Source organism: Mirounga leonina, unplaced genomic scaffold, assembly GCF_011800145.1.
Source record: "Mirounga leonina isolate KUSES-001 unplaced genomic scaffold, KU_Mleo_1.0 Mir_114, whole genome shotgun sequence".
In the NCBI taxonomy this organism is placed as follows: domain Eukaryota; kingdom Metazoa; phylum Chordata; class Mammalia; order Carnivora; family Phocidae; genus Mirounga; species Mirounga leonina.
Genome location: NW_023270265.1, coordinates 7585458 through 7599314, shown reverse-complemented (window position 1 = coordinate 7599314; position 13857 = coordinate 7585458). Strand labels below are relative to the sequence as shown.

Below are 13857 nucleotides of genomic sequence, written 5' to 3'. Positions count from 1 at the left end.
AAAAACCTCCCCTCATTGTATAAACCAGTTTGAACTGGGTTTTTTGTTACCTGCAACTGTAAACATACTCCCCTGAATAGAGCACGGTTCATTCACTGGCTGGCCGGTCCTGCTGTGGGCAGTGTGACTGAAAATGCACCGTGGATGGGTAGGCACTCATGGAGAAAGATCTCTGAGATATACTAAGTAAAGTTAATTGTTGACTACTATGTAAAACATGACCCTCATTTGTGTGAAAAAGATATTTGAATATGCATCCACGTTTTCTGGAAGGATACTTAGTAGCGGTTGCCTCTGGGGAACGGGAAACACGGGAAACGTACTTTTTCACATTATACTAGCGCACGTTTAGATTGCTTATACGTATAAAATGACTAGTCTTAAAGTTGTTTGAGGTGATAAAATTATAGTCCGAGGTGATAATTTACTTTGGTAGTTATTAAACCATGCCTCTGAAGCGCCCACTGAAATATGAGACGCAGGGCATGGGAAGAAGGCGGAAGAAAGAATGGTCTCTGACCTTCCTGAGGAATACTTCATTTCCTCCTCCTCCTCCAAAGCTGGGCTCTCTGAAATCGGTCACTTCACCAGAACAGCATCCACTTGAATGTAGGCTTGGCTTTTTCTTCCTGTCAAAGTCACTCCCCAGTCCTTATTCCACAGCGCCCACGGCAGGTTTTCTGGAAACATCTGGAGACCCCAACAGCATTCTGAGAACGAACGTACCTTTTTACTGCCGTCTAGAGGAGGCAAAACCAGGTCTTGCTGGGTCGGCAGAGAGCTAAAACAGCACTAAAGGTATACGGTTCTCTGGATTTTCGGAGTGTCCTGTCGGCCCTGGCAGGCCAGGCAGCAACCTCTTGAGTAACAAACACAAGCTTGTGGACGCATCTTTACCAAGATCCATCACTTGGGACAAGTTACCACAGTTTAGGGGCACACAACCAAAAAACCCTGTGGCCCATGGACAGACACCATACATGACCCTAGAGCTGGAAATGCCCATCTGTGATGGTCATACAGTCATTCTACTCATCTGGTACTGCTAAAGGCACTGCACCTCTGGGTGGCAGGCCTGAGCACTTGCCGCCTGGACAGGACTTCCGAGGATGCTGGGTCCTTCCTTGGGTGCTGGGACCACTGCAGTAGCCCCTCGCCTTTCTCTGTGCCTCTGCAGTCCGTGCTCTGAGGCTGCTGACCAAGAGCGGTCAGGTGGCCCCTGCTACTGAGACTGAGGCTTTTCCTTCACTGCTGGACTCCTCTTCTGGGGAGCTCTCTGCTCAGGGTCCCTAAGATTGCAGAGGCCCACACTCAGATGAGTGCCCATTACCACCCTGGTGGCAGTCCCCTACATAGTATCCCCTGGAGAGAAGGCCATGTCCGATTCCTCACCACCCAGTGCAGAAAGACCTCTGTGGGCTTGCTGGGTGGAGGGCAGCTCTGGCCTTGCAGGGAGGTGAGCCTGCTGCCCAAAGCCAGGGCCTCACGGGCAAGGCTGAGCACCGTGATGATCTGAGCGCCTTGAGTAAGGCTGAGAACCATATTCTCCCAAATCCAGGCCCAGAGGCAGGAGTGAGCACTCCCCTGCCTTTTCCAAATGCCTGCTGATCTGCCACAGAGCTCGTTAGCTGGACAATCTTCAGAAAACTGCTTCTCCCCAGGCTTGCCCTTGATGTGGTTTTGCTCAGCAGGAGCCAGGCCTACTTTAATAGGTACAGGTTCTGGGATTGGCTCCCAGAGTTTGAATCTAGATCTTCCTAATCCTCAACAGGAGCTCCCCTTTCTCGGAGTCTCACATTTGGGCATGAAAATGGCTTCCTCTGAGCTGTTCTGGTGACTGAACTTAACTGTTAAGGACCCAGAGCACTTCCTATGTTCCAGGAGGTTCCGTAACCAATTCATTTTTATTGTTATTCATGTGGGGAAACCTCCCATGAATAACCTGTGTGCCCACCTCACAACCTGTGTGCCCAGCTCACAGCCTTGCCCTTCAGGCAGGGGGCACCCCGGAGACGGGTGAGCTGGGCAGTGGCAGGCGTAGCTGGAGGCGTGACAAGGACGGGCGGGCGAGCGCCCGAGACCTGGCGAGCCTGGGCCACGGAGGCAGAAGATAGTTCAGAGTGTTGGGAGCTGCAGAGGCCAACAGGGCTTGGTGAGGGGGTGAGCAGCTTTCAGGCAGGGAGGAGAGGGGTGGGCTGTGGCAGGGCTGGGAACAGAGACCCAGACAAGGAGCCTCCCCGGGAAGGGAAGGGAAGGAAGGCAGGCGAGGGGGCCGAAGCAAGCTTTCGGAGATGGGGAAAGATGTAACGGTGTGAGTGGGAGAGGACATGGGAGAACAATGATGCAGCCGAGTCCTTCGAGGAGGGGGCAGGAGGGGCGCGGGCAGGATAAGGGGAGAGCCAGACACGTTACAGTGAGCGTATGTGGGGGCAAAGGGGAGACGTGCACAGGTCACACTGGCCTCCACCCGGTCTGGGAGGGCAGGGAGTACGGGGGCTGCGCAGGGAAGGGCCGGGACAGCTGCACTGTGGCTCGAGGCGGGTTCACTGGAGACGGCCACACGTGCACCACTTCCGCTGGGCCTCCTCTCTATTCTCCAACCGCTGAGAGTCAGAGGGGATGGTTCCAATGGCCAGAGTTTGGGAAACTAATTGAAAAACAAACTCAACTTCGAGAAAGTCATAGCTAGTCTTCACCCGGAGCTGGGCTGTGAGCTGTCAAGAGTCTTGCAAGGGGTCCGGCCACCCAGTCGAGCTCGAGAGATGGGCCAGCAGGAGCGGTGCAGGAAGCTAAGCTGTTGGGGGTCCACGCACCAGCAGCGCTGGGTCTGGAGCCACCATCTCCCCCAGGGCAGGATGGGTCAGAGGCACACTAACCCTTCACAGATGGGCCAGCAGGTCCAGACACACCCGTGTAGCAGCAGTGCCCAGATCCCGACCCAGTGTCCCCAAGCTCTCTTGCCTGGATCATACCGCCCGGGGCTGGACAGAGGTAGCCTAATGCACTTCCTCCCGGCCTGCAGAGTCAAAGCTCTGCCTCGTGCTTCTGGCTGAGCTTGACCAAGCCGCAAGCCCGCTTGGTCCAGCTGTAACCTCCACACAAAGGATAACTGGAAGTGGCGTGCAGAATCTAAAACAAATCACTTGATGAAAGTTACTCCGGATTATGCCGACCATGATTGCCGTTACCCTCCACTGTCCTGTTGTGTCGAGTCACACACAGTCCCCCTGGTTCCCTTGGCAGCTGAGTTTACCCCTGCAACGCTTAATGCCATCTTGATGTCACTCAAAATAAAAACCACCAGGACAACAGCATTAATATAAAGATATATTCCATAAAAGAGTTTGGCAGTCAAAGAAAAGCATCATACTTCCTGAAAACACAAGCATTCTTCTTCCTCTAGTCTACAGAGAAAATTGTAAAGAAAAAAAAAAAACAAGAACAAAAACAAAAATCATAACATCATCAACAAACACCCACCAGTTTACACCACACTAGCATGTATACTTCGGCAAGTCAGTGAAGGTAGCATTCAATCCCTGAATGATGAGGACAGAACTGGTACAAGATCCAGAGAAGCGTTAAGGGAGGAGCCCAGCCAAAGACGCACAAACCATTCGGTACATAAGACAGACTTCATTTCCAAGAGCAAGCCCCAGGACAGCCCTGCCAGGGAGGGTGGACATGATCACCACAGACATCCTGATTGGGGACAGCGGAGGGGGGTCATCACAAAGGTTAGCCAAAAAAAAGAACCATCCCGAGCTTCTACACAGCTGCAGGCTGGGGTCTCCGGCTCCACACAGGGGCCCAGCCGCAGGTCCGCTCTCCAGGGAGAGGCAAATGCCAGGCCGACCAGCGGCCCTTAGCATGTGGCCTCGACAGGAGCCCTGGTCACAGGTTCCAGGCTGGCCGTCTCTGGCCCTTGCCTTGGGCGGGGGGGGGGGAGGGGTCAGGATTCAAGTTCCGGGTGGCGGTTTCAGTAGCACCAAGACCAGAAGCCTGCGAGGCCAAGCTGGGGAGGGGAGTGGGTGCATGTGAGCTGGGGGTGCACAGAGGAAGGGGGAGCGCGCGTGTGCACCTGGGCTGTGAGGCATGAAAAGGGGAAGTGATGGGGTTGGTTCTTGAGACACTCAAGGGAACTGAGAGGGATGGCTTCAGTCCCAGACACCGTGTAAGGCTGCTTGGAGGGAATGCCAGAGGAAATGAAGAAACGGTGTGAGAACATTCTTATCCCTATAAATAAACTATTTACACACTTTCAGAGAGGGAGCGCCGACTCAGGAGAACCCTGCCCACGCCCCCCTCCCCCCGTGCCATCGGGCACACCACTGTCGAAGCTGGAGGCGGGTCTCGCCCTGGCAGGGGCAGCGGACGGGGCGCTCCAGGGCACCGTCCACACATGGCTCAGGCTTACTTGGACATGGCTGAGGATCCTGCAAACATCCCCCGACTTGTGCAGACACCACAGGCTCTGCTGGCATGGTCCACCTGTGCCCCTTCCCCTCCCCAGGTCCTTCTGCTGCTGGGAGAAGCCTCGTCCCCGTCTGCTGGGCCCGCCCGCCCCCATGTCCCACCCGCAGCAGACGAGGCTGCCCTCCGGGCCAGCACCAGTGACACGAGTGGGGAGGCCAGGGTGCCCTGCAGACACGCTTAGTCTCCAGGAGAACCAAGTCAAGCCCTTTTCACAGCCACGGGAGCCTTCTGTCCCTCAGAGTCACCACCCCCGCTTAAAGACATGTTCTCTGTCTCTGGGTAGACCCCGGGGGGGGGGGGGGGTCTCCGTCCCAAGTCCGTGCAGGTCAGAGGGGCCCCTTGGTCTTCAGCACCAGCAAACAGAAACAGGGAGGTCGCGGCACGCTGAGGCCGAAGACAGGGTGCTGGCTCTGGCTGGGTGCGTCCACTTCTCTCCCTCTGGATGTCGACTTGACAAGAGTGAAGGGCTCTGGCCTCCATGGCGTGGCTCAGCTCTGCTTGCTCACCTCTGTTCCTCAGAAGTGATGGCCTGCCTTCACCGCCTCAATGTCCGAGATCAAGGTCTTCGCCAGGAAGATGCCAAAAATCTGAAACCAAAGCCAGGACAGGCTGTCAGCGCTGGGGCCCGACGGCGAGGTGCACGGGGAAGCCTGCACTGCACACCAGCCCCGGGCCCGCTCTGCACACTGAGGACGCAGCACACAGAACAACTGGGCCTGTGGCAAAACAAGACCCACCCACCAGGAGAAAGTGAGTCCCGGGGTCTGTTTTGCTAGATCCCTGGGGCCTAGAAGTTTGGGGCACACAGCAGACAGCACAGAAGGCCTGCCTCCGACAGGGCCATGCACGTCACATACCATGAGCTGGGGCACACTTTGCACCCGAAGTTAAACCAAAAATAACAGAGTCACCTGACTGGTTTCGACGCAAAATAATAAATCTCGATGTTTCCTGTAAACCTGGATTCCACAGTAAAAACAAGGTTCTCCCTGATTTTAGCTGTGCTGCCGTCTGACCTTGGTGACCAGCATCGTCATGTGGGAAGACAGTTTTTCTACCAGAAACAGACCAACGTGAACTCGTGGGCTGTGGCAGGGCTGGGAACAGAGACCCAGACAAGGAGCCTCCCCGGGAAGGGAAGGAAGGCAGGCGAGGGGGCCGTGGAAATCTTGGAATTTTACTTCCCCTTTAAATTCTTGTTGTGGTTTGTATTTGATGAGCCAGTCCTTCTGAAGTCTGACTGCTCTGCCCGTTTGGCAAGTAAATTTGTTCTTTCCTTTTCTAGGTGCTTCTGTGTCTAAGCTTCCCTCGGAGATCACTCAACACACATTCGCGGGGTGAAGGAGGAAGGGGTGTGTGGATGGTGAGCAGACCCTGGGCCGCGGTCAGGAACCCTCTTCACAACACCGTGTGGGAGGTGAACGATGTGCTTTCTGCATGGCGGCGGCTGCCGTCCCCGAGGCTGCTTGGGGGCTGCCGGCTTCTCCTCCCAAGCCCTGCGCACCCCGGAGAACTCCTGGTTTCTCGGATTCGCAGAGTTCTTGCCTCCCCTCCTCCTCCCCATTCTCTCGGCCACCAGTCTTCCCACGTGCCATCTGGTTCAAATGAACAGGTGCGACCGACCCACAAGGACAGAGGAAGCCACAAAGGGCAGGGGGAACGAACCTGTAGCAGGGAGATGGCGATGAAGACGCCGGCCACGATGTAAATATTGCGCGGAAGCCAGCCCTCCAGCGCCTGGATGCAGCCTTTTGTGAAGATGGACTCGTCCCACTTGCTCTTCAGCTGCAGGGAAACACCACAGCGACCTGAGCCCAAGGCATGTGGGGCCTCCCCACCCCGGCTCCCCAGAGGGTTCCCGCAGTGGGCAGGGTGAGGCTCGGTGGGAGCCAGGGTGCTGGAAGGTAGGTGCCAAGGACGGACAGAACTCTCCAGGAGAACTGCATCCACCTGCCTCGGTCTCCGCCCTCTCCCCTCTCCCCGGGCAGTCTGCATCTTCTACTCTGCCCCAACAAAGGCTCCCTGGTGGTGGTCTTTACCCACTCCCACTGGGCCTCCCCAGACTGAAAGAGGGACACACCCCCAGAGCCCACATCTGAAGGAAGGGAGGGAGGGGCCTCAGGGCTCAAGAAGGAAGATGTGCCTTTAAAGAGAGAAACTAGAAGGGCCTTCAGCATCTTCTAAGTCAGAGAAGTTGGCTGGGGAAGGAGAGGACAGTGGTTTCCCAGACTGTGTCCCCCACCCAGTTAAGCTTGGCTCCAGCAGCCAGGGTCACAGGAACGGTCGTAAGCCCACGGGCTCCTTCCAATCCTGACCCTTAGCGGAGACTCAGTAGGCACACAGGAGGTGCCCTCAGCACACACAGCCCACCTTCACCCACACACAGCCTCGCCCATGGCAACACTGATGGATTAGTAATCCATTTTAGTGGGGTGAGGGGCTGAACTGTGTCCCCCTAAAATTCAGACGTTGAAGTCCTAACCCCAATTCCTCAGAATGTGACTGCATTTGGAGACAGGGTGTTTAAAGAGGTAATATAACCCATAACCCTAACCCTAATGCTAAACTCAATGCTCTGGAGAGATCTCTGAACAGCAGGATACCAGGCACATACCCATACCCTCACCCTAGCCCCTAACCCCTAACCCTAACAATAACCCTAACTCTAAAGTTATCCCTCCACAGAGGTCTCTGAACTGCAGGATAATAGGCACATACCTTCACACTGTCCCCAACCCTAACCCTAACCATTATGCTGGCCCTAAACCGAACCCAAACTCTAGATCTGAGGGAAAAAAAGATGTGTTACATATATACAACGGATTATTACTCAGCCATAAAAAAAGAATAAAATCTTGCCATTTGCACCAACGTCGATGCAGCCAGAGAGTATTATGCTAAGCGAAATAAGTCAGTCAGAGAAAGAGAAATACCATATGAAAAAAAAAGGTAAATAAATTAAAATGAGGTTATCAGGGTAGGCTGTAATCCAATATGACTGGTGTCCTTATAAAAAGTGATCAGGGGCGCCTGGGTGGCTCAGTCAGTTAAGTGACTGCCTTTGGCTCAGGTCATCCTGGAGTCCTGGGATCGAGTCCCATATCGGGCTCTGCTTCTCTCTCTGACCCTCCCTCCTCTCATGGTCTCTCTCTCTCATTCTCTATCAAATAAATAAATAAAATCTTTAAAAAAAAAAAAGTGATCAGGACACCAAAAGACACAGAGGGAGGACGAGGTGGGCACACACACAGAAAAAGGCAGCCACCTACAAGCCCAGGAGAGAGGCTTCAGACCAACCCTGCCAACACCCTAATGTCGGACTTCTGACCAGAGTTCTGAGGAGAGACGTTTCCATTGTTTCAGCCACAGTCTGTGCTACTTGGTTATGACAGCCCTAGAATCTAACGCAAGTGGCAATGAGAGGACAATGCTGGTGAAAGCCCGTCCCATGCAACTGACGGAGGTCCCTGCAGAAGGGCTTTGGGCCTCCCAAACCGGAGGCACACATCCCTGATGTCTGTGGTCAACAGGAGGGGTACTCGTGGATTCCCCAAGTTCCCTCCTTCAGAACATCAGTCACTCATACCACCAAAGGCCACCGAGCAGTGCCGGCGGGGAGGGGGACACTCACTTCTCTTCACTCCCACACCCCCTGTGGCCTGAAGAAAGCCCTGGAGGACTGAGCCTTTCTCCCGCCCCAAGACCTGTCTCCCTGCTCATTGTCACCCCCGCCTCCATATGGCAGCTAAACCAAGCCACACGCTCCTACAGCTTCATCCTGAACTCCTAGAGAACAGACACCTCCTGGGACTCCAAGGAGCCATTAAAAATACAGCCTTTGTTCCCGAAACTTTCATCTGACCTCTTTCCACTAATGCAGTAACTGCTAGATTTTGTGACTGCAGTTCACAGAGCTGGGAATCACCCCCCTCACTGTTCCCGGGAGTCTTGCCACCAGCGGCTCCTACCCAGCTCGCTCCCAGCTTAGATGGCAGACTCAAGTCTTACCCACTCCAATTTGCACTTGTGCTAAATCAGGATGCTGGACCACAGGGAATAAACCTGATGAACTCAAAGTTGCATGCATCGGGTGCTCACCTGGGTCCTGACATCATATCCACACTGTGTGTTCACAACTTTTTGCTGTAAGAAAAGCAGGAAAAAATTGGTCATTTTTGATCTCTTGGGAAGCCAATGGTGGAAGGCTCTAGAAAAGTCCCAACCAAACATCAGCAAACACCTGTACAAATTCCATTATAGCTCACATCCTTTAATCCCGATGCCAACTAACCTTTCATACTAGGACAAAGGTTGGCCAGCTGTGTGTGTGAGGGAGACCTGTCTACATAGCAACTATTCAACTCTGCTCTTGGAGCATGAAGGAAGACATGGATGATGCATAAACAAATGCACATGGCCATATTTCAGCAAAACTTCACTTATGGACACTGAAATTTAAATTTCATATAATTTTCACCTATCACAAAATATTATCCTTCCTTTCATTTATTGTCAACCATTTAAAAATGGGTGAAACTGTTCTCGGCTCAAAGATCCTACACAGAGGAGGCTGGATCTGGTCCACGGGTCATAGTTCGCTAGTGTCTGCGCTGGGAGATGCAAGTTCCGCTCGCTCAGTATTTCACGGTCACAGTGGGGATCTCAGGCCCTAGCTGTGCGGTCGCAGCAAACCCGAGCCTCTCCTGGGCTGGGGAGCGGGCTGCTCGGAGCCCCGGGGCCCAGTACCGCAGATGTAAAGGGCTCACAGTTCTAGCAAACATTCAGTGCCCCTTCTCAGGTCACCCCAAGAGCCCCGTTTCTGGAACCCAGGGACCCGAGCCATGGGCTGGGAATGAGAACAGGTGAAGAAGAAAGGCGAGAATCCTCCACCACCCCAGACGGTGAGTACCCCCACCGCCCAGGCATTCTCTCCAGAGGACAGTGAAGAGGGCGGCCCAGGGCTCACCACGTTTCTAGCATTTCGTCCAGGCACCCTGCGTGAGAGCCCCTCAAGGGAGGGACACGACTGGTTTTCTCCTGCTTCACCCAGAACACTAGAGCAAGGCCAGATCATGCAAAACCGTTCCTGGGATTTACACACAGAGGGTTTCGGCACTGCAGGAACCGGGCGGTGGTGTGTGGAGGGAGCACAGGGTGGCCCGAAGAGAAGCAGCCCGGCACCTCCAGAGTCCGGAACTGCTCCATGAGCCCCGGGGCAGGCCGACTCACCGCGGGGTCCGGCACGCAGCAGGAGAAGGGCACCCCACACTTCTCGCGGCTGTAGCTGGCACCGCTGCAGTTGAAGTAGACGTTGAGGTCCCAGTCTTCAGGCCCATATGCCCCGCAGCACTGGTTCTGGGATCACGAAAGCCCAGAGCTGTCAGGGGCTCCGGCTCTGAGCCAGGGCTCTGACCACCCACAGGGGAGCGGGGACACGAGAGGAAGTGCTGCTCACGTACACACAGAGAAATCAAGGCCCCCCACCGACCTCCTGCATGCACAGAGATGCTGAGCATGGTGACCTGGGTAGCCTTTTAAGAAGGAAACCAGGAAACTCGGCCATGACCCCCACCCCCACCCCCGCCGGGTCCAGCAGGCAGGACTGGCTCCGCAGTGCCCCCTGGCCTCCGCTGGGGCTCGGCACTCTGGTCCAGACCCTCCTCCCCCTGGAGCTTCCCCTTCCTCCCCTCCCCTCAGCCCAGAGCAGATTCCTCACCCTCCTCGGAGGCCACTCAGTACCTCTGATACAGTTCTCTGGTGCCCCCGAGAACCCCGCCTTGTGGGCTGTGAGCACGGCTCCCTCTCAGAGAAATTTCCAAGCTGGCCTTACTTCCCTTAGGTGCCTCCTTACAAAACAGCTGCTGGACGTCTAACTCCCAAGGCCAGAATTGTGAGCGGGGTGGGCAGTAACACAATCATAGCTCTGCCCCCCATAACCTGGGGTCTCTGCACCCCCCATTATCTGGTGTAGCTGCAAAGAGAATCGCCATTCATCTAAAACTTGTAAAACAGCCAAACACTGACAACAACACAGTGATGTCAAGGGCACCCCAGAGCAGGAGCAGACTCCGTTTTCACCCTTGTCCTGACTACTAACGTGGCTGTGGCCGTGATCACAATAAACACATGACCAGGATTCCTGGTTGTCTTCTTTCACTTCTAAGATAAAATCCCATGCCCCTCCTTTACCCTGCCCTGTTCCAGCTGCTTTCGTGATTCCCGAGTATTTCGGCGTGAGGAATCTCCACAATTTACCAAGTGCCTCTGGAGAACGTATTTTCAAGGGGAAAGGTGGCACTGAAGGAGAGCGCCCTGGCTTCGAGGCGGGTGTGGGCAGGAGCACCCGGGCGCAGCGGGCGCTGGGACAACGGGAACCACCGGCAGGCTCAGTGAGGGGCGGAGGAAGTGGCAGCAATGGGGCTGTCGCAGACGAGGGCCGGTCACTATTACGACACAGCGTCTCTGGTCACATAAGTGGGTTTGGCCGGATCCCCGACAGAAGGGTAAACAAGTTTTCGTGAACATGAGAGCGGACCAGAGTTATTTTTAACGCTTGCTTGCTTATTTTCTTCTCAGAACCCAAGAGTTCCACATGCAGTCCCTGAGGAAGCGAGGTTTTCTGGCAATGCACAGACGGATCACACGACGGCCTTGCCCCAGCCGGTGGCGGGGAGTGGGCCCCCCCAGGGCGGGGACGGCTGTGGTCCAAGCCTCCAGGTGCAGACGCACACAGGGGAGACGGGGGCCAGATGGAGTCAAAGCCAAGGCCTGGGATGGCTTAGACAGCCCCCTGGGGACATATTCCAGGGAGGTCACATTCCTCCCCATCTGGGGAAGCTTCCTCCAGGCAGCTCTGCCCTCTCGAACAGGAAGGGGAAAAGGTCCCAGGGAGGAAGGGGACAGGAATAGCTTCAGACAGTGAGTCACACGCTGGGGGGAGGAGACGCTCCGCCCCTGGGTACCCACAGTGCCTGGGGACCTGCGGCCACCTGCATGGCTGGGACCGGAGAGATCTGGGCCCAGGGGGAGGGTGGCCGCGGGGGCAGCTAGACCGCCTGCCCCATGCAAGTGGGGGAGGACACACTGTGAACACGCCCACACAGCCAGGCAACCACGAGCGGGCAAAGCTAAATTGACCAGAGGCGGGAACGGCACCTCCCACGGCCTCCCCGCTACCTGCTGTGCTGAGGAGGGACGCCCCGGGTTCCCCGCTAGCTGAGGCTGGAGCAGCGTCCCCGGCCAGGGAAGCCCACGCTCTACCCGGGAGGCCAGCGCCGGCGGTGCTTACGGCTTTCTGAAGGGAGTCAATGAGGTTCTGTAGGTCAATGTCGTCCCGGTAGGATCTGATGTTGCTCTCGAAGAACTCCCGGAACCGGTCCCTCACCCAGTCCTGGAAGAGGAAGGCCAGCACGGCCACGGCCAGCTCCAGGAAGAAGATGAGCACGATGGTACCGCAGAACTGCATGGGGCAAGCATGGGATTGAGAGTCATCAGACCTCCGGCCTCCGGCGGGGCCAAACCTCATCTGACCCGGGATCGGTGCCTGCCACATAGGGTGGGCTCCACACCCGAGAGACCAGTGCCAGAGCCCCCGGGGACCCCATGTTACTGGCTGGCAGCCCCGCCCCATCTGTAAATGCAGATGTGCACCCCCATCCACATCACAGCATCATTGGTAAGAGATGAGTGAAAGGACGAGAAAGCTCCAAGCCACTGTGTCACCCATTTCCTGTGAGGTAGCCTCCCTCCCCAACAAGCCCCATTCCGGGAATGAACGGCTAACCTAGCCCACCAGGCCATCAGCTCCTTTAGGGCAGAGCCTGGGGCCCAGACACAGTATCTGACCACTCTCCTCACACACACAACCAGCCAAGTTGCTAGAAATCTACTGTCACCCACACTTTAGGGACAAGGAAACCACTCAGGCATGTCACTTGCTTGAGGTCACGCAGCTCATGCAGGACATCTGAGTCCTTGTGTACGTGTCAAGACCTCTGTAGAAGCACAGCGCCCCTGGCCACCACAGTGGTGGCCTTCTGCAAGGGCCCCCCGCAGCCACACCCCTCCCATCCGGCAGACGTCCGGCCAGCAGTGAGTGAGTTCTCCTGGCCATTACCACCACTGGTCACCCTGTGCTCTAAGCAGCGAGGCCACGGCAGGCAAAGGTCTCCGAATAAGACAAGGGGAAACACCCACATACACACACAAACATACATACGCACAGGGCCCTCCAAAACGCAACCTCCATTCACACAGAAGGAAGATACTACATATATTTTGAAGAGGAAAAAAAAAATGAGAAAAAAAAAAGAACACCACCACATGTTTTGCTTTTTAAATTAAGCCCGGGGAAGAGAAGGCTTGATCTAATAAATTCAACAAATAATATATTGCAAAACATGATTATGTGTTTTCCCCCCCAGGTGCTATTTAATTTTAACTGAATGCACTTCAACGTGAATTTGTATCTAAATATAAAACCAAACTCTTCGTAACTGGCAGTTCTGCCAGGAAATTAAGCATTCTGCATTGCACATCCCAGTACATTCACACACCCTGGAGGAGGGAAATGGTTTCCTAACTTTACTGGCAATGTCTTTTGATCTTAGCTAAGAAGGGCAAAGGTGAGGGCGCCTGGGTGGCTCAGTTGTTAAGCGTCTGCCTTTGGCTCAGGTCATGATCCCAGGGTCCTGGGATCGAGTCCCACATCGGGCTCCCCGCTCGGCAGGAAGCCTGCTTCTCCCTCTCCCACTCCCACTCCCCCTGCTTGTGTTCCTGCTCTCGCTATCTCTCTCTCTTGGTCAAATAAATAAATAAAATCTTTAAAAAAAAAAAAAAATTTAAAAAAAATTAAAAAAAAAAAAAAAGAAGGGCAAAGGTGAGTAGCAAACAAACAATTCCTTTAGAACTTCTAAGGGAAATAAGAGGCAAGGGAGGGGGAGAGGAGCTGGCTGCTTCCCTCCAGGAGCTGAAAACCAGAGGGGCCCAGCTTTTCCAGGGATGAAGAGCTGGTTCAGCTAATTGTTTCCTGAAACCTTACCGTTTGGTGGGCAGCATCCTCCCTGCACTGCTGGGGCCCAGGGGTGGGGGGGGCTGTAAGAGCTGCGACCCTCTCCGGCCAGATAAGGGCTAAGCCCGCCCCGCAGAGCCCACAGCCCTCCCGCCCCTGTATCTGTGGCTACTCACAAACTTGAGCAGGCAGATGTTCTCCCGCAGGGCCCCCACGCAGCCAGCGAACCCCAGCGTGAACATCACCACGCCCACCATCAGGACCAGCACCACAGGGTCGATTCCATGCAGCCGGGTCACTTTGGTGAGGTCAGACAGCACCCCCTGAAAGAGGCAAGAGAAAGCATCAGCCTCATGGAGTCAAGGGTGCCT

At 55.1% G+C, this 13857-nt stretch overlaps 1 protein-coding gene across 5 annotated transcripts in view; it reads right to left on the bottom strand.

Annotated features, from left to right (window-relative positions):
• Positions 1-3314: 3314 nt before the first annotated feature.
• Positions 3315-13857, bottom strand: part of TSPAN14 (tetraspanin 14) — a 72074-nt gene continuing 61531 nt past the window's right edge. For all 5 annotated transcript variants that reach the window (XM_035023033.1, XM_035023010.1, XM_035023027.1 and 2 more), the window contains exons 4-9: positions 13663-13809; positions 11765-11935; positions 9706-9831; positions 8575-8619; positions 6142-6261; positions 3315-5063 (exon numbers count right to left, since the gene is read on the bottom strand). In XM_035023033.1, coding sequence (XP_034878924.1) covers positions 4992-5063; positions 6142-6261; positions 8575-8619; positions 9706-9831; positions 11765-11935; positions 13663-13809 — 681 coding nt within the window. In that variant the 3' untranslated portion in view covers positions 3315-4991. The remainder of the gene's footprint in view (positions 5064-6141; positions 6262-8574; positions 8620-9705; positions 9832-11764; positions 11936-13662; positions 13810-13857) is intronic.